Source organism: Pantherophis guttatus, chromosome 4, assembly GCF_059756535.1.
Source record: "Pantherophis guttatus breed Tessera chromosome 4, ASM5975653v1, whole genome shotgun sequence".
Lineage (NCBI taxonomy): Eukaryota > Metazoa > Chordata > Lepidosauria > Squamata > Colubridae > Pantherophis > Pantherophis guttatus.
In genome coordinates this window covers 18,352,685-18,373,182 of record NC_142066.1, presented here as the reverse complement: position 1 = coordinate 18,373,182, position 20,498 = coordinate 18,352,685, and the positions used below count along the sequence as shown (strand labels likewise).

The window sequence follows — 20,498 nt, the reverse complement described above, 5'->3', positions numbered from 1 at the left end:
TGCTGATGAGTACTTGCAAAGGCTGAATCCTCATTATCTTCTGTTGGTTTAGTCCCAATGAGTCATACTTATTTTCTTCTGGCCAGACCAGATTAAGGGGGTTTAAAATGGAAAAATCTGATTGGATTATGTAAATGAGAGGGGGAAGTCTGACATGAACCTGATCTTGTTTCTGAAGTTCTGGGCGGGATTCTCCATTTCTGGGTTGTTGTTTTTTAAATTTGATTTATATGCCGCCCTTCTCCGGAGACTCAGGGTGGCTTACAGTGCGTTAAGCAATAGCCTTCATACTTTTGTATATTTATACAAAGTCAGTTTATTGCCCCCACAAACTGGGCCCTCAATTTACCTACCTTAGAAAGGATGGAAGGCTGAGTCAACCTTGAGCCTGGTGAGATTCGATCTTACTTTAATTGCAGACAGCTGGTGTTAAATTACAGTGCTTCTGTCTGTTGAGCTATCCAGGCTCTTAAGGTTTGACACAAGAAAGTGTAACAAATAAATCAATATACAAATAGACAATGAAGGTACAATCTTGTCCAATCAAAAGCATTCTCTCCTTTCATAACGGATAGGTCCAGCCACTTTCTCTGTGTAATAACAAGTGCCACTCAGGATACAGTAAGAAAAGGATAGAATCAAAGCCATTTTGCTGCTATGATTGTCTTCGGTGTCCTGATGGGGAGATTGCTAACAAGGAAGGTAAGAGATGTTGTGCAGAAAGCTGAAGGATCTACTGACATCAATAATCACAGGCGTATTTTCTCTTAATATCCAAAAATAGATGATGATCATGATATTTTAATTCATCAAAGGATATCACAGGATTAAAAAACGGGGGGGGGGGGAACCGGTTAGGTTGTCTGAGTTCGCTTATCTTGTTGTAGATATTTCATTACCAAGCTAGCTGACGTCCATGCATGGAGAAGTTATAAAGCAAATAAAAACAGCCAGCAAACTTCATCCTTCCATGGAGTGATGATATTACACAACCCAATAATGAAATGTCTGCAACAACGGTAGCAAGCTCAGAGAACCACAAGAACCCAAACCAGTGGTGAAATGTAAAATTTGTTACTACCGGTTGGGTAGGCGTGGCTTGGTGGTTGGGGTAATGTGACTGGGTGGGCATGGCCAAGTGTTTTTTTTAAATTTTAAAACCATTTTTTCTATAACCTCTTCAGCTGAAGAGGTTGTAAAAAAAATGCTTTTAAAAGCCTCTGATGATCCCAGCTGAGCCGTGCGATCATCAGACACTTTTTTTTAACTTTTAAAAGCATTTTTTCAGCCGAAGAGGTTGTAGAAAAAATGCTTTTAAAAATTAAAAAAAAAAGCTTCTGATGATTGCGTGGATCAGCTGGGCATGGGAGGGGGCAGGAATTTTTGCTACCAGTTCTCCAAACCACCCATTGCCATCGCTACCAGATCAGGCGATCCGGTCCGAACTGGGAGCATTTCACCCTGATCCAAACATATGTACAGCTGAAATAGGGACTGGATGTAAGTAGAACTAAAAATCCCAGAGAGAAAGGCCAGAAAAATGATGGCAATGAATCATGCTTCATGCATGCTGTGATGTTGACTGATTCTACTTACCAAGGAAAATAGGTAAGCATGTAATGTTATGTGAAGAAGAAAAAAGGGCATTGGAAGAATATCTGAAATACAGTGGAAGAGGTACATTGAAGCCAGTATGCCAGCTTTACTCAGAACAGCTTACATCCTCCAATGACACCTTTAAATCCATTAAAATTAACATCTGCCTATTCCATGCTCTTGTGAAGGACTCAATAGATAGATGAAAATGGCAAATTCAGTCTAAGCATCTGACTGACTGTGCAATGAACCATAATATAAATCACACTTCCCTATTTCAGGTCCATGGGAGATACTCAATTGATCAGGGGTATCAAACACAAGGCCTGTGGGCCAGATTTGGTCCATAATGTGGTTGGATCTGGCCAGTGGGGCCATCCTGGAAAATATAAGGGGCCAAACCACATTGCTTCGGCATGGTCTACCCATGTCACTTCAACCCGGTCTACCCAATGTGAAGAGGAAATATTGGGCCAGCGTGGCTTTGGCCTGGTCTACCCAATGCCAAGAGGAAATATGCCAGCAGTTTGGGGAGTGGTGTCAAGCTGGCCACGCCTACCCAGTCAGCCATGCCCAGTGAGTAGGGTCAAGCTGACCACCCAGTCAGCCACACTCACCCAGTCAGCCACGCCTGCCCAGCCCCCCGAGGTCAACCACAGCCTTGATGTGGCCCTCAATGAAACTGAATTTGACACCCCTGAATAGATGGAAAAAAATATCAAATCTAATCAAAATATGTGGCTGACTATGCAACCAACAATAATAATTTCAACTGCAAATTGAAATAAAAGCCGAGATCACATTGGATTTCTTGATATCCTTATATTATTTGATCTTCTGAACTCCTAAATAGTAAAATCACTCTTAATGTTGTGATTCTTACCTTTTGAGTTAAGACCCATCACTGAATTCTGGACTTTATCCAGATAACTTTTGGAGTTCATTCACCATCTAGTTTACCTGCATCTGGTAGCCTCATCAGAACGGGTCTGTAGGCATATGTTCCCAAGGTGTGATGAAGAATTACAAATTCAAATTCCAGTTAAAAATACCACAAGTTCACAAACCTACCCATCATGACTTCTTTTTAATACACAAAAAGCAAATATAATAATGTTGAGTGCTTCTAAGGAAACATTTTCAGTCATCCTGGAATTTCATTTATTTGAAATACAATATATGTCCTGCTTTATTAGCCATTACTGATGTTGGATACATGTGCAAACGATAGAAATTTCTTTGGTTTTCAGATTCAAAGTCAACAATTATTATTTGACTGTTAGTTTCTGATTTAATTAGTGAATGGGATGTCAGAACTATCCTGTTTCTAAACTAATATTTTCTTTTCTAGACATGGATGACTGTTTTCATTGTTCAGAAGATCAGTACCCAAACAACAGCCAAGATCTGTGTCTCCCAAAAGCATTAACTTTCTTGATGTATGAAGAAATTTTGGGAACCATTTTAGCCAGCTTTGCTATTTTCTGTTCTTTCATTACAGCTGTGGTCTTCTGGATTTTTATTAAACACCAGGATACTCCTCTTGTTAAAGCCAATAACCAGAACCTGACCTATGTTCTCCTGGGTGCTCTATTATTATCTTTTCTTTGTGCTTTGCTATTTATTGGTCAACCATCCAAGGTGACCTGTGTGTTTCGTCAAACTGCTTTTGGAGTTGTCTTCTCAGTGGTCATTTCTTGTGTTTTAGCCAAAACTGTCATTGTGGTTCTGGCTTTCATGGCCACCAAGCCTGGGACCAAGATCACCAAGTGGGTAGGGAAAAAACTTGCCATGTCTGTAGTGTTTGGCTGCTCCTTTGTTCAAGGGATTATATGCACAGTGTGGCTGATAATATCTCCTCCATTCCCTGATGCTAACATGAGTTCAATGGCAGAAGAAATAGTTCTGGAATGCAATGAAGGATCCAACTACATGTTCTACTGTGTCTTGGGCTACATGGGTTTCCTTGCCTTTATTAGCTTCATAGTGGCTTTCCTAGCAAGAAAATTGCCTGATGCTTTCAATGAAGCCAAGTTTATCACTTTCAGCATGTTGGTCTTCTGCAGTGTCTGGTTGTCCTTTGTTCCAGCATACCTGAGCTCAAAGGGAAAATATATGGTTGCTGTGGAGATCTTCTCTATCATAGCCTCCAGTATTGGAATATTAATTTGCATCTTTTCCCCCAAATGTTTTATTATTATATGGAGACCTGATCTAAATAAGAAAGAAAAGCTAAGCACCAAAAATCATTAGAAGAATATAAACCTGGATGACCCTTAATACTTTTGAATTAGTCAATAGTGTTTTAGCTATGTATTGAGTTGAGTGTGTGTGTGTGTGTGTGTGTGTGTTTGTGTGTGTGTGGTTATACTTGTACCTATACATATAATACATATCCCTTTTCATCAGGGGTGAAATTCAAAAAATTTCCCTACCAGTTCTGTGGGCATGGCTTGGTGGGTGTGGCAGGGGAAGGATATTGCGAAATCTCCATTCCCCACTCTGAGGTCAGCCAGACCTGGTATTTGCCAGTTCTCCAAACTACTCAAAATTTCCGCTATGGTTCTCCAGAACCTCCTAGAACCTGCTGGATTTCACCTCTTTTTTTCATACTATGAGCGGAATGTGTCTTGCTCAATCTCAGATTCTCTATAACAATTGTGTGAAATTGAGGGTTCTGCATAATGCCTTAATCATTCCTAGACTGCTTTCTTCTGATGTTCACACAGAAAGTTCTGATGATGTTTCTGAGATATTTTAGAGCTACTCTCTCATTGTAGGAGTCACAGTCTTGAGTTCTTGAACCATCACTGGGACCACTTTGCCTTTTATTTACTGTATCCCCTTTCATTTATCCTTTAAGCCCTGCTACTCCTTGAGCTTTTTCTTCTCCTTTTTCCTGGCATTGCTGTCAGTTGGTGTCACTACATTTACCACCACTGCTGTCTTCTGGTCCCTGGTTACTATCACAATGTCTGCTGTTTAGCCAGTACCTGCCTGACTGTTTGGATCAGGAAGTCTCACAGAATCTTAGTCATGTTATTCTCCACAACATTGAATGGAACATCTCACCCCCCCAAAAAATCTGGACTATTGATAGTCTGGCCCATCAATATACACAGTGGGACTCCTTCATTTTGCCACTCAAGGTATAATGTACCTGCCTGCATTTTACATCTTTCACTATGTGTTGGGTATCTCTGAGGCCTTTCTGTAGAGTCTGTAGCTTGAGTCCTGTATGATAGATCCCTCCTTCTATGTATCTGGTGCTTAGTGCCTGTTCTTGTGTTGCTCTGATCAGTGCCTTAGGACTGTCTTTAGTGCAACTTTTTCCAGCCACTGGTTGTGTGTGTGTGTGTGTGCGAGAGAGAGAGGAGAGAGAGGGAGAGAGGGAGAGAGAGGAAGAGAGAGGGAGAGAGAGAGAGAGAGAGGGAGAGTGATTTAATTTAATATTATTCTTGTTGCATTTTTGTTTTTGTACATGGCTTAGTCCTATGATTGAGATAAGCTTTCAAAAATGTCTGCATCAAAAGCCTTTCACAATTGCAGGGTTTATTTGTTTGTTTGTTTTCCTGAACATCCATCCAACCATCCATCCATCCATTTTTATTTATAGGTTGACAGATTTCTATATGACTTTTTAATGCTTACAACTATTGTTATTACCCAATAACTTCCGGTTGGCACCGCCGGTGCCGCGAACGGTCTTTTCAGACCGCCGGCATCGTGATTCCGTTGGAGCCATCCTTACAGCGCTAATCAGCTGTCAGACGGCTCGAAAACTTCTCCTTCAGGAGAAGAAGGGGAGGAGAGCCGGTGGGTGAGGGTAGAGCTCCCCGGAAGCCCCTGGAATAACTCCAGGGGCTTGGAGGGTGAGAGCCCCCCGGTCAGCCCACTGAAGCTCCGGATCTGGTGCGACTCTGTATTAACAGAGCTAGGCGTCGCGTCCAACTCTGCTGTCAAAAAGAAGATTGATTGAATCCAAAAAGCAGACTGAACGGAAGCAGGAGAACAAGCTTTTGCAAGTATAATGCTTAACTCTGGGGATACATTGTTTCTATTTGAATTTTCTGAGCTGGAGGTGAAGATGGCGTCTTTGTTGCGAGTCTAAAAGTGAAAGTTAGAAAGGAAAGTGCTTGTTAACAGATTTGTGCTCAGAGACTGGCTTTAAGTTGCTGGATTTGATTTTAAAGAGCTGCTTGGAAAAAAGATCATTTTGCTTGGTGATTTACAAACAAATTGCTGAAAGCTGTTCAAGAGACTTTATGGCTGTGACTTTATGACTTTATGGTGGTGAAAAGAAAATTTTTCTTAAAATAAGATGGCTTCCAAGAAAGGAGTTTTTGAAAGTGCTGGAAGCTCTCCAGTGGTGTCAGAAATGACACAGTCGACTGATTCACAGAGATACAAGGATTTTATTAATGAATTTACAGAATTTGTAAAGGAAGCCATGAATAATCATACTGTAGCTATGATTAACCAAATAGCAATCTTCGAATGGAAATTAAAAGATTTGTTGGAGGACACAAAAGCAAATACAGAGCACAATGACAATGCAGGAGACATTTTGATTAAAGCAGAGAAGGTGGAATTGGCTGGTTCTCAAGAATTTTCAAGCTTACTTCCTGCTCTTTGTGATGATTTGGAGAGGAAAAAAGTAGAAAATGATAAGCCTTGCGAGGTCTTGGAGGAAGAAGGAGATTTGCCAGTGGCTTTCACACAACTAAATGAAAAGAAACAACTGAATTTTTCTTTGCGAACTGATGATAATCTTTGGTTTTACAGAACAAGGAATGAAGTGACTGACTATATAAGCAAGAAGAGGCGATATGGTGGCTCTAAATCAGAGGAAACACTTTCAAAAAGGGGAAAATTTTTACAGATACATCAACCTCAAATTAAAATTAAAAACCTCCTCAAAACAGAACTAGGAGGGATGAAGAAAGATTGGAAAAAATATAAAAAGAAAGCAAGAATGGAAGATTAACCTTTTTTGGTTTTGCAGTTGATGTTTTAATGGCTAATTAAAAGGATTATGTTTTAAGATTTAAAAGTTGGAGGGAGGAAGACTTTTTGTTATAAGACTTTTAAAATATCTGAAAGCATGAAAGTAAGATTAACTTTTTTTTTGGTTTTGCAGTTGATGTATTAATGGCTAATTAAAATGATTATGTTTTAAAATTTAAATGATAGAGGGAGGAAGAAAGATTGAGGGGAAAATGCAGAAACTCAATTATTGACTAATTAAGGTTTACTTTTTGTTATAAGATCTTCTAAAATATCTGAATTTTGAGAAAAGTGGAGGGAGAGTAAAATGTTTAAGTAAATGAATTAAGAATACTTTACAGATATACTAAAAGAGTTTTTAGGGTTTGAATGATCAATGTTTGTTAATGTTTTTAAAACCCTTAGAGTTAATGAAAGGGGAGGTTGATGACTTTGTAGAAGGGGAGTTAAGGGGTCCAGGAAGTTTTAAATCTTGCAGTAAGTTAGCATATGTTAGCGAATGTTTGTTGAAGTCTATGCCCTGTTTTTGTTCTGGGAAGTTGGGGGTGGGGGGTGGGGAGCGGGGTTGAAGGTTGATGATAGATTGAATGATTGCTTATATTGTATATTTGTTTGATTATAAAATAAAATAAAAACTTTTTCAAAAAAAAAACCCTATTGTTATTACCCTATGGCTGTGATGGCAAACCTATGTCACGCATGCCCAAAGTGGCACATGGAGCCAAGTTGCCTGGCACACACAGCATCTACTGTTCCTCTTCCTGGGTTTCTGGCATGCAGGCGCATGCAATGATCAGCTGGCCTTTTTGAATGTGGCAGTGCCAGAAACTAGAAGAGCCAGTCTTTTGTTTTCCTGCAGGAGCATGTGTGCCGGCCAGCTGATCATTGTGTGCCCATGCGTGCCAGAAACCCAGAATAGTAGCTGAAACCAGAAGTTCATTTTCAGGCACGCGCATTCACCCTGGGCAGCTCCTCTTCCGGGTTGTGGCCCAGATGCACACTCGGTGCTGAAAAGGTTGACCATCACTGCCCTATGGCATTGTTACATAGCCAGGAGACTACAATGTTAATGCATAGTAGTAGTTTGGCTGCCAATTTATTAGCTTTGTTATGGAAAATACTTGTGTGCTTTCCAGGGTGCATTCATTACAGGAGTGTGAGCTAGGTTCACATCAGAATGAAAGATGAGCGGCTCTTCCTGCATAGTCATTTTAAGCCCCCCTCCCTTCACCAGAGCCACCTTGCAAATGAACATCACAAGCAGGAAGGTTCAGAACTGGCAGGAATCTGACCATCTGCACAAAGCACCAGTTTGTCTCCCCAACTAAGTGGTACCTATTTATCTTCTTGCATACAACATTTCTTTCAAATTGCTAGGTGGGCAGAAGCTGAGGCAAGTGATGGGAGCTCACCCCACCATGCAGTGCTAGGACTCAAACCACCAAAGCAGAGACCATCACCAGTGTCATGAAGCCATTAAGCCACCTCTGCTGCTTACAATGAAAAACCTGACACACAAAAAAATACAATTAACCAGAAATCTCAAATGAATAAAGGAGCAACTTTTATGCCACTAAGAAATTTGTTTTATGTGTATTCAATAAAATCTCCAATTTTCTATAAAGAATACCTACATAGAAGTAATACCAATACAATTGAATATATTTTAATCTTCTACTATACAGTGAACTTTTTTGAAAAATTCAGAAGGATATACTTATAGTTCTTTCCTACTGCCCTCTTACCCAATTCTTACTGTATGTTGAATTTCCATTAAAAAAAAATATTGGTGCTGCAATTGCAGAGTTACACACTGTTGTTTTTGTTTTTGTTTTTTAAAAATCCTCCCATCCTCATGAATATTTCTGTTTCTGATCATCTTGCTATCACACTGAAGTACCAGTGGTAAATATCATTTTTTCCTTCATTTTTTTCCCGCCAATTTCAATAAACCCAATATAGATAAGGTAAATTGAGCTATGTGTTCTAATCCCAAAAGAGTTTTTTTTAAAAAAAAAATTATCTACATTTGTGGTTTTTTCAGTAAAGAACATATAAGATCTCAATTAAGATACAACACATGCTTTCTTATCCATTGTTTTATTTCATCTATTATTTTTTACTTGGTTCTTCCCCTGCAATTATATACATTTTGAACATGTTAATGTCTGAGAGCTGCATAGATCCCAAATCTATGTGAGAATCACTAACGCTGAAATGCAATGCAACAAAATAAAATCATTTGTGGAAAATAAAATAGAACATTGTCTGGACTGGTCCCACCTGGGGTTAAAGATAGTTAAGGTGCTGAACTTTGATAATTGTCCCTTTTATCTAGTAATATACTGTCTGAGGACTTAGATTAGACTTATCAGAATTAATGAAGGACAGTGCTGGGAAGCTGAGCTGACTTAAAGAAGGAATTGCTTCATTCAGAATGGTGATATTTGGAACAATATTTTTAGTGCTTTTGCATCCGGTTGCATCCAAAATTCCAAGGGCTAAATGCCGCATCAGTAAGCCACTGCCTTTTCTTCATAAGCAATACCAACCAGGAGACCTCATTATTGTAGGCATTTTATCTAAGATATACATATTGACTTCCATGATGGACTTCAGTAAAGCACCCTCTAGTGATCTCTTTGATGACATTCTGTAAGTTTATTTTAAAACACACACATATTCCTTTCTAATGCCAATTGAGATGGTTTCATCTCTGCCTGGGTAATTACATTCTTTCTGATTACATCATGAAGGAAAGATAGCATAGTAAGATTTAGTTAACCTCAGAAAAACCTCTATTAAAGGAAGCTCCTATGAGCCAAATCCAAGGGCTTTCAAAGAAGCAAGTATTTCTGATTATGGTTAATAATATACAATAACAATAACAACACAATACAATTCTTTATTGGCCAAGTGTGATTGGACACACAAGGAATTTGTCTTTGGTTCATATGCTCTCAGTGTACATAAAAAGAAAAGATCCATTCGTTAAGAATCATAAGGTACAACACTTAATAATAGTCATAGGGTACAATCAAGCAACCAAATTAATACTAGGAAATAATATAAATCGTAAGGATACAGCAACAAGTTACAGTCATATGTTGGAGGAGATGGGTGATAGGAACAATGAGAAGATTAATAGTAATAGTAATGCAGACTTAATGAATAGTTTGACAGTGTTGAAGGAATTATTTCTTTAGCAGACTGTTCAGGAAAAAACTGTTCTTGTGTCTAGTGGTGTGCAGTGCTCTATAGCGTCATTTTGAGGATAGGAGTTGAAACAGTTTATGCCTAGGATGTGAGGGGTCTGTAAATATTTTCACAACCCTCTTTTTGACTCATGCAGTATACAGGTCCTCAATAGAAGGCAGGTTAGTAACAATTGTTTTTTCTGCAGTCCTAATTATCCTCTGAAATCTGTGTCTGTCTTGTTGGGTTGCAGAACCAAACCAGACAGTTATAGAAGCGCAGATGACAGACTCAATAATTCCTCTGTAGAACTGTATCAGCAGCTCCTTGGGCAGTTTGAGCTTTCTGAGTTGGCGCAGAAAGAACATGCTTTGTTGTGCTTTTTTGATGATGTTTTTGATGTTAGGTGTCTATTTTAAATCTTGAGATATGGTAGAACCTAGAAATTTGAAGATCTCTACTGTTGATACTATGTTGTCTAGTATTGTAAGAGATGGTAGTATGGGAGGGTTTCTCCTAAAGTCTACCACCATTTCTACAATTTTGAGTGTGTTCAGTTTCAGATTGTTCTGGTCGCACCACAAGGCTAGTTGTTCAACCTCCCGTCTGTATGCAGATTCATCATTTTCTCAAATGAGACCGATCACTGTTGTGTCATCTGCAAACTTCAGTAGTTTAACAGATGGATCGTTTGAGATGCAGTCATTGGTATAAAGAGAGAAGACAAGTGGAGAGAGCACACATCCTTGGGGGGGCCCTGTAGTTAATATTATGGTTAATAATATACAGAGCATGTCTTTAGTAGGTGAAAATCAAAGCTCAGTTCACATCAACTAATCTGTGATTCATTAAAAATAAATAAAATTAAGACTGGAATTTTCAGTCATATTTGAAAATTCCCATAATTGAATATTGTGATAAAAAAAGTAAAAATAAAAGAGTGTATAGAAGGAATAGGAAATTTTGCTAAATTATGCACAGATGGTTGGGAAACCTTTATAATATCCTGAAATGAAATAGACCAATGTTGTATTTGGCATTAAAAGTTATGTGACATGTTCTTTTTCTTTTACAGGGTCATGACACCAGTTTATCAGCAATTTCTGTCGTTGCAATTTAGTATTCGGGAGATCAACAAAAATCCCCAGATTTTACCTAATCATACTTTGGGTTTCTATATCTATAATAGCTACTTTAGTGCAAGTTGGACTTATCGTGCCTCATTAGAATTATTCTCTGCTGAAGGGAACTTGATCCCTAACTACAACTGTGATGTGCAAAACAGACCAATAGCTGTCATTGGAGGACCTACCTCTGCTGTTGGATTTCATTTGACAACCCTCCTGTCTATTTACAAGATGCCACAGGTACAATGCTTTATCAGAACATAGGCATTTTGTAAGTCTTTCATTCATTCATCTTTTTTTCCTTATGGCCATGCCTACCGTACAGTACAAGAATGCCATGTATGCTATAACTGGAATAAAGAGGTTGGACTTTAACAGTAACAGAGTTGGAAGGGAGCTTGGAGGTCATCTAGTCCAACCCCCTGCTCATGCAGGAGACCTGTGCTAGGATTTTGAACCTCCGAACTACCGACCTTTCTGATCGACAAGTCTTAGCCACTGAGCCACCTAGTCAGGATTTAAAGAAGAACCTGGGCTTCAAAGGAACTTCCACTCTTGTGATTAGGAAACTTGGAGTGAGGGTTTAAGAAACTGAATAGATTAATTACAGATTCCAAACATTGGATACATTCTTTTTGCTTTTGGCTTTAATGAAGGGGGGGGATGCTAGAAATTAGGAATGGATACCTGAAGATTAAACAATGGAGACATCCTCTTATCATGCTGTCAATAAGCACCTGTGTATAATTTAGAGCATCAACATAAAAAGTTTTACAAGGCTTAGCACCAAAATATATCTGCAGTGTCTTTCTTTAAGCATTCAAGACAAAGGTCTTCCAGAGGGTTTTGTGATATCTTAGTTGGGATATAGATGGTCTTTGTTATTTATTAAGCATGTAGAATAACAGAGTTAGAAAGGACCTTGGAGGTCTTCTAGTCCAACCTCCTGCTTAGGCAGCAAACCCTACACCATTTCAAACAAATGGTTATCCAACATCTTCTTAAAAACTTCCAGTGTTGGAGCATTGACAACTTCTGGAGGCAAGTTGTTCCACTGATTAATTGTTCTCATTGTCAGGAAATTTCTCCTTAGTTCTAAGTTGCTTGTCTCCTTGATTTGTTTCCACCCATTGCTTCTTGTCCTACCCTCAGGTGCTTTGGAGAATAGCTTGACTCCCTCTTCTTTGTGGCAGCCCCTGAGATATTGGAACATTGCTATCATGTCTCCCCAAATCCTTCTTTTCATAAGACTACACATATCCAGTTCCAGTAACTGTTCTTTATATGTTTTAGCCTCCAGTCCCCCAATTAACTTTGTTGCTCTTTTCTGCCCTCTTTCTAGAGTCTCAACATTTTTTTTTTTACATTTTTTTACAAATTACATTAAATTTGTATTCAATGTTCATTACTTTATTTATGGATCCTGGATGGATGGATAAAACCAGGATGTGAAATTAATAAATTTAAGAAAATATTGAAAAGCTATTGATAAATTCTCAGAATGTAAAACTATCATAATTGTCTTCAAATGTAATATTATTTGAGCATATACCAAATTGGATACCACAGGAATATGGTATCCATATTCTCCACCACTGACATAAAGTGAGAAAAGATGTTGTGTTATGTGGATGATCTCTTGCGAAATTCTAATATAGGGTTTATTTTGCTGATGTCAATTGAGTAAAAGATTGTTTCTTATATAGTCAAATGCATTATTAAATTTCTTCAAGCCATTTATTCCTGTTCAATTCTATGTAATTTATCTCCTGATTTCATTCCCATATTTTCTTCAGTTCATCTATGGCTCGGCTCCAGAGATGAATATAAAAACGCAGATTGCTTCATATCAACAGATGTTTCCAGATGTTGATCTTCAGTACAAGGGAATTCTCCAGTTACTCCTCAAATTCAGATGGACATGGATTGGGTTGGTTTATATGGATAATGAGAATGGTGAAAAGTTTGTACATGATGTGGTTCCAATGTTTATCCAGAGAGGTATCTGCTTTGCTTTCATTGAAAAGTCACCAACTGTTTCTTATTCCAATGACATTACTGATGCAATGGACACTGCGATTAAGTTGTTCAACGTTATCATGAGGAGCACTGCAAATGTAATGATAATTCATGGTGAAATTGATGACATGGTAGTTTTGAGACTATTTCCAGGCCTGTCAAATTTGGAAGGAGTACCACTATTGGCAAACGTTAAGGTGTGGGTTATGACCGCGCAGATGGATTTCATGTCGCTTCCCTTTCAAAGAAATGAGAAGATAGACTTTCTCCACGGTGCTTTATCCTTTTCAATTCACTCAAAGAAGGTGTTGGGATTCCAGAAATTTCTTCAGACGAGAAAGCCTGACTTTGAGAAAGAGAATAGCTTTATCAAGCTCTTCTGGAAAAATGCATTTGAATGTTCATTCTCCAACTCTGTGATAAATGATGGTGAAGAAGAAGTCATATGCACTGGAGAGGAAAAACTGGAGACTCTTCCTACATCTGTGTTTGAAATGGACATGACTGGCCACAGCTACAGTATCTACAATGCAATCTATGTGGTAGCACATGCTTTGCATGCCATGCTGTCATCTACATTCATGTTCAGAGCAGAAAACCATGAAGCCCAATTGAACATAATAGAAAAACAATTCTGGAAGGTAATATGTTGATATATTTTTTTTATCTAAAAATCATTTTCTCTTTAATTTGACTGATTTGAGATTACTTTTAAAATTAGATTAATGTACTATATATTGATATGAGATAGAGTGCCCCAAAATTGTGATGTTTCTAAATTATTTTTACTTGATAAGTTCATTTTTCTCATATAGCAGTATTATACATATGTATACGTATACGTATACGTATACGTACTTCCAGCTACCAAAATCTATATACTTTAATTTTTTACAATTTCAATTCTTTTTAGACTGCATTTAAATTGCAAGTTTGACCCTCCAAAAATATATTGCCCACTAGTTTTATCCACACAGTAACTGCTATATTCCTCTAACATATCTTTTAGTATGGGAAGTTGGAAATCACAACTTTTTAATTATTTTTAATTGTTTTTTAATTAATAATAAAAAGGAGAAAATTGGTGATAAATTGTTAAAAAGAAGAAAAAAGAATACAAAAAATGTTTTAAAAAACAAGTGAAAATATGACAAAAATATATGGTATGTTATTGTATCAATGAACAGTACAATTCTATATATACTTTTCTCATGAAAATATTATTCAACTACATATATATTTCTATTGCATAATCTTTTTATTTACTTGTTCTGTATAAATGAGCCGCATAATTAATTGTATTTGACCATACAAAATCTGTATCTATAGGTATCCACTCATAGGTGGCAAGAACAATTAGATCTTCAATACATTGAGTGAAAGGGGCCACAGATTTATCTTTTCAATGCTGCAATATCAATCTTTTGACCCTAGTAAGACCTTACTGTATATACTGGAAATCATAACTTAAATAAATAACCTCTTTTTGTAATCTAATGCTTTCAAAAGCATGCACTAATTTTCAATAAGATTTATTTAATAATATTGCATTACTAAAAGGGACACAGTGGCTCACTGGCTAAAATGCTGAGCTTGTCAATCAAAAGGTCGGCAGTTCAGCGGTTTGAATCCCTAGTGCTGCGTAATGGGGTGAGCTCATAGTCATATTTCTATGACGCCCACTCTCCGAGGACTCTGGGCGGCTTACACAAAAGACAGTATACTAAATAGCATATTGCGCCCAACAATCCGGGTCCTCATTTTACCCACCTCGGAAGGATGGAAGGCTAAGTCAACCTTGAGCCAGTGAGATTTGATCCGCTGATCTGCTGAACTAGCAGTCAGCTGAAGTAGCTGCAGTACTGCACTCTAACCACTGCGCCACCTCGGCTCGACTAGCGCATATGTGCGAGGGGAAACTTTACCTTCATTGCATTACTTGCTAGTTTTCTTAAATCTATTCAAGGATTTAACAATTGAATTCTACAAATAAAACATATGTTCATTTACACCTCTTAATTTCTTTCTTTCTTTTAATCAGCTCAACCATTTTGTGAGAACAATCTCATTCAACAATGGTGTGGGGGAAAAAGTTTCCTTCAACCAGAATGGAGAGTTGGAGGTGGGATTTGATATTATGAACTGGATCACTTTTCCTAACCAGTCTTTCCTGAGATTTAAAATTGGAGGAATAAACAGAATGGACTCCCAAGGAGAAATATTATCTTTTTCTGAAGAATTTATTGAATGGCCGAGGAGGTTTAATCAGGTATGGCCCAATTTCATTCCTGTAAATGAAAAGTAGATTAATAATAAATGTTGGGACTCTTTTTTTCACTTCCTCTTTCTCTGGAATATAAGAAAAAGAATAATACATCAATAAAATGCAGCAGGAAACAATACACATCATAGTAACCATGAGTTCCACAACCTTGCTTTGTGTCCTGCTTTCCCTCCATTTTTATATGCCTTCCATACAACTCTGATTTCCTTATTCAACTGAAATCTCAATAACAAATGTCAAGGGAGACTTTATTTCAAGGTCTAGAACAAGCGTGTCAAATTCAAGGCCTGTGGGCCAGATCCATGGGTGCTTAGATCCAGCCCATGGGGCCAGTATAGAAACAGCAAAGGACTGGCCCACAGTGCATCTACCAGCAAAAACAGAGCTTGGGGGGCTCCTGCGGCCGTCTGCCAGTGAAAACAGGGCCTGGGGGCATATACACCCCCCCTGCTGGCAGAGGGCTGTAAGAGGCCATTGCAGCCAAGAATCAGAAGCGGGGGGGGGATACATGCACCTCCCTGAGCTTCGTTTTTGCTGGCAGGGGGCTATCAAAACAAACTAAAGACAAAACAAAAGGAGAAATGTTTCCTCTTTTGCATTTGAGCATGGAAAGGAAAGGAGAAAGGGAAAGAGGAAAGGCAAAGAAAAAGATGGGAAGATGGGAAGAGAGCAAGGAAGGAGAAATAAGGAAAGAGGGGAAGGAAGAAGGAAGGAGAAGGAAGAAGGAAGAGAGAGAGGGAGGGAAGGAGATTATAATGAGAGTAAGAGATTTATTATTTATTTATTTATTAGTTTGATTTATATGCCGCCCTTCTCCAGAGACTCAGGGCGGCTTACAATGCTTTTAAGCAATAGCCTTCATACTTTTGTATATACCTGCTTAGTAGGGCTTTTTGCCGCTGCCCCCCAGCAGTGTTCTATTTTATACAAAGTCAGCTTATTGCCCCCACAAACCGGGTCCTCCTTTGGGTCTCAGGGAAGCCCTGCATTAGCACTTGGCCACCACAGGTGCCCCTGACATGAGTCCCGTGTCATGCCCACCATGGGCACCCCTACCCACACCCAGCATTGCCCACACCCACCATGGCCATGTCCTCCATGGCCATGCCCACCCCCCAGGCCTCCCAAGTCAAACACAACCCTGATGTGGCCCTCAATTAAATCGAGCTTGACACCCCTTGTTTAGAAGAAGGAGAAATATAACTCAATCCTAAGTATTTAAAGAAAGAAATAAAGAACCCTCTCATATCTGGAAAAAGATCACTAACATATTTCATAAATTTATCGAATTCTACACAGTGCACTATGACTGCACTGTCCCCCCCTCCCTATTTTTAAATTAAGACATTTCTAGTTATCAAACTTCCTCTTTCATTAACATCAAACATTAGACACCCCAACAACAGATTGGGGTGTTTTAAATCTGGCCAAAGTATTTAATGTATTTTAAATGGTTTTTAACGTTTGTATTATGTATATTTTACTTTTTTGGCTGTTCACCGCCCTGAGTCCTTCAGGAGTATGGCGGTATATAAATTTAATTCTAAATAAATAAAAATAAATAAAAACAACAATAGAAAATATGGATGATACTTGTAAAAGTTTTGGTATCACAAAAGTCCAGTTTTATTTAATTAAAAGGATTCACTTCTTTCACTTCTGAACAGACCCAACCTCTTTCTTGGTGTAATGACAAGTGTCATTCAGGATACAGTAAGAGCAAAATAGAAGAAAAGCCATTTTGTTGCTACAATTGCCTTCAGTGTCCAGATGGAAAAATTGCTAACCAGGAGGGTAAGAGATATTCTTACCTATTGTAAAGCTTATGAAGATGATGTTACTGAAAAAAAATAATCATAATAATAATTTCAGTGGTGATGTGCCCAATAGCTTTGGAAATTAGATAGATGATAGGTGATAGTTTGATGATTGATAATGATAGATAGATAGATAGATAGATAGATAGATAGATAGATAGATAGATGATGGATAGAAGATAGAGAGACAGAGACAGAGGGAGAGAGAGAGGGAGAGATGGCATTCAGCTGATTTGGGAAAACTGGTAGTTAAATTGCTGGGTGGCTATGTTCCTCCCCGCCCTGCCCCTTCCAGGAGTCCCCATGCACCCTGTTTTTGCTCCCTGGAGGCAACAGGGAGGCCTCCTAGGCCCAAAATGGGGCACGGGGGGGAGGCGGTGAGCCCCCCTTGCTTTTTTTTGCTCCCAGGAGGCTTAAGGGAGGCCTCCTAGACCCAAAACTGGGCACAGGAGGCCGACGTTTTCCCCCCCATGTCCCATTTTTGCTCCCAGGGGTGGTGGTGCAGGAAGCCAAGTGCTGCCTGTCACACACCCTGGCCATGCCCACCATGGCCATGCCTACCCAGCCAGTGATTAGGACAGAAAGCCGGTTGTTAAATTATTTGAATCCCACCATGGATAGAAAGGTGATAGATAGATAGATAGATAGATAGATAGATAGATAGATAGATAGATAGATAGATGGATGGATGGATGGATGGATGGATGGATGGATGGATGGAGAATGATTTGAATGAAATTTGAACTGTAAGGATTTGTAAAACAAATTCATAAATGCTCTATTTATTACCACTCTTTTAATTAAAAGAAATAAAGTACTGACATAGGTGCAAAAAATCCATTTTACTCATAACAGTGAAAATTAAAATCTCTTTTGAATTTCCATTTAGAATATTCTTTACATTTCATCATTTACATCACATGTTCATTCTCTTACTTTATGGAATACATTTAAACTCTTTCTTTTTTCAAGTATACATTTTTGAATATGCTTTTCAGTAAATTTCCTCTAAATGTTTGGTTTTTTTAAAGTTAAATACTGCATTGATGTTGCAGAAAAATAATAAAAATAAAGTTTCCAGTTCTATTAATTCATGAGAACAAAATTCTTTTTTTTTTTTTAATATCCTGAGCAGGGAATCTTGGGAATATAGCTTTAAGCAAACTATATAAGTAGGTTTGCTTTTCATATTTTAAGCCAGAAGACAGTAAAAGTTTTCTTTTGATTCTTTTGGTACAATTTCAGTATTTATATCTAACTTGATATTATCTTTTGTAGATATGGATGATTGTGTTCAATGTCCAGAATATCAGTACCCAAACAAGAAACAGGACTCCTGTATCCCAAAAATTATAACATTTCTGATGTATGAAGAGCAACTAGGCGCCATTTTGGCAGGTTCCACTCTTTTCTGTTCTTTGACTACACTAGTAATTTTTTGGATATTTGTGAAGAATAAGAACACTCCTCTAGTTAAAGCCAACAACCAGGGTCTCACCTATATTCTTCTTATTGCTCTCCTTTTGTGTTTTCTTTGTGCTTTGTTATTCATTGGCCGGCCTTCCAAGGTGACATGTGTCCTTCGTCAAACTGCATTTGGCATCATCTTCTCAGTGGCCATTTCTTGCGTTTTGGCCAAGACCATCATTGTGGTTGCAGCTTTCATGGCCACCAAGCCAGGTTCGAAGATGACCAAATGGGTGGGGAAAAGATTAGGCGTGTCCATAGTATTTTGCTGCTCTTTTATTCAAATTATGATTTGTACTACATGGCTGACAACTTCTCCCCCATTCCCAGATGTTGACATGAATTCAATAACAGAAGAAATCATCTTGGAATGTAATGAAGGATCAGTTTTCATGTTCTACTGTGTCTTGGGCTTTTTGGGATTGCTTGCTTTTGTCAGCTTCATAGTGGCTTTTCTAGCAAGAAAATTGCCTAATACATTCAATGAAGCCAAGCATATTACCTTCAGTATGTTGATCTTTTGCTCAGTCTGGGTATTGTTTCTTCCAACTTATCTGAGCACAAAAGGGAAATATATGGTTGCTGTGGAGATTTTCTCTATTATAGCCTCCAGTGCTGCATTGCTAATTTGCATCTTTTCTCCTAAATGTTTTATCATTGTTTTGAGACCTGACCTGAATAGGAAACAGCAACTAACAAAGACAAAACTATAGAAGGGCATCCCAAAGGTGCTTTTCTCAAGAGACAACTGGATTTTCTGTTTTTCTTTGAAGGTGTTTTGCTTTTCATCCAGGAAGGTTCTTCAGGTCTTGGATGAGAAGCGAAACATCTTCAAAGAAAAACCAGAAAGTTCAGTTGCCTCTTGAAAAAGCACCTTTGGGACAACCATGACCAAGATGACTGAGAATCTCCATAGAGATATAGAAGGACGTGTATAGCCCTTTAATCATTTTAAATTTGATTGTAGTGATATACCCATATACAGTGGTGAAATTCATTTTTTTTTTAATTACCGGTTCTGTGAGCGTGGCTTGGTGGGCATGGTGTGGCTTGGTGGGCATGGCTTGGTGGATGTGGCAGGGGAAGGATACTGCAAAATCTTCATTCCCACCCCACTCCAAGAGAAGGATACTGCAAAATCTCCATTCCCACCCCACTCCTGGGGGAAGGATATTGCAAAACATCCATTCCCACCCCACTCTGGGGCCAGCCAGAGGTGGTATTTGCTGGTTCTCCAAACTACTCAAAATTTCCGCTACCGGTTCTCCAGAACCTGTCAGAACCTGATGGATTTCACCCCTGTCCATATACCTGGAGAAAACCCTATTTAAGTCTGTGCTCTCTGCTTCAGTCAGTATTGCATCCTTCTTACAATTACTGCATTCATCTCTAATAGTTCTCAAATACAACACAAAGTACTGATATTAAGCTATAAAAACCTACATGTCTTTTATATCGGCTACATTTTGCATGGTTACCTTTGTGGTGATTTTAAGCAGCTTGCCTATTGTTTACCAGAGGGAATGCTAAATGTCCCCTTAATCAAAAAGGAGAAAAGACAAGGACTTGAGGTAGCATTCTTCAGATAAAATCCATTAAGTGCGGACCCCCAAAGTATAAGTAGTTTTGACTTACAACAGTTCATTTAGTGACCTTCAAATTTACAATGGCATTGAAATAAAGTGAGGGTGAAAAACCATTTTTTCACTCTTACAACTCATGATTGCATGATCAAAATTCAGACACTTGGAACTTCCGGTTTGGCATCGCGGCGAAACAGTCGGGGAAATAGCAGGCTCTGATGAGCCCTGTGAAAACCTCGGCTGTTGAACTGCCGCTGATGGGTCTTCAGACCAGAACTGTCCTGCAGGGACGGGGGAAAAGGAGGGGTACCTCAGATGACCAAGAGGAACAGGCAAGTTCCTCAGAGGTCAGAGGGAACCCTCTGTGAGTCGGTGGCGGGGGGCGACAGCCATGGTGGCTGCC

At 38.7% G+C, this 20,498-nt stretch overlaps 1 protein-coding gene across 1 annotated transcript; it reads left to right on the top strand.

Annotated features, from left to right (window-relative positions):
- Positions 1-5,917: 5,917 nt before the first annotated feature.
- LOC117673044 (vomeronasal type-2 receptor 26-like) lies at positions 5,918-19,225 on the top strand. Its single transcript, XM_034430178.2, has 6 exons — positions 5,918-6,372; positions 10,874-11,165; positions 12,722-13,585; positions 14,986-15,213; positions 16,896-17,022; positions 18,324-19,225. The coding sequence occupies exons 1-6, from the start codon at positions 5,918-5,920 to the stop codon at positions 19,223-19,225; spliced, it is 2,868 nt and encodes a 955-aa protein (XP_034286069.2).
- The last annotated feature ends 1,273 nt before the right edge of the window (positions 19,226-20,498 follow it).

Coding starts and splice junctions, on each gene's coding strand:
- LOC117673044 (XM_034430178.2), top strand. CDS start 5,918: ATGGCTTCCAAGAAAGGAGTTTTTGAAAGTGCTGGAAGCTCTCCAGTG. Junction 6,373..10,873: donor CGAACTGATGATAATCTTTG/GTTTTACAGAAC, acceptor TTTCTTTTACAG/GGTCATGACACCAGTTTATC. Junction 15,214..16,895: donor GGCCGAGGAGGTTTAATCAG/GTATGGCCCAAT, acceptor ACTTCTGAACAG/ACCCAACCTCTTTCTTGGTG.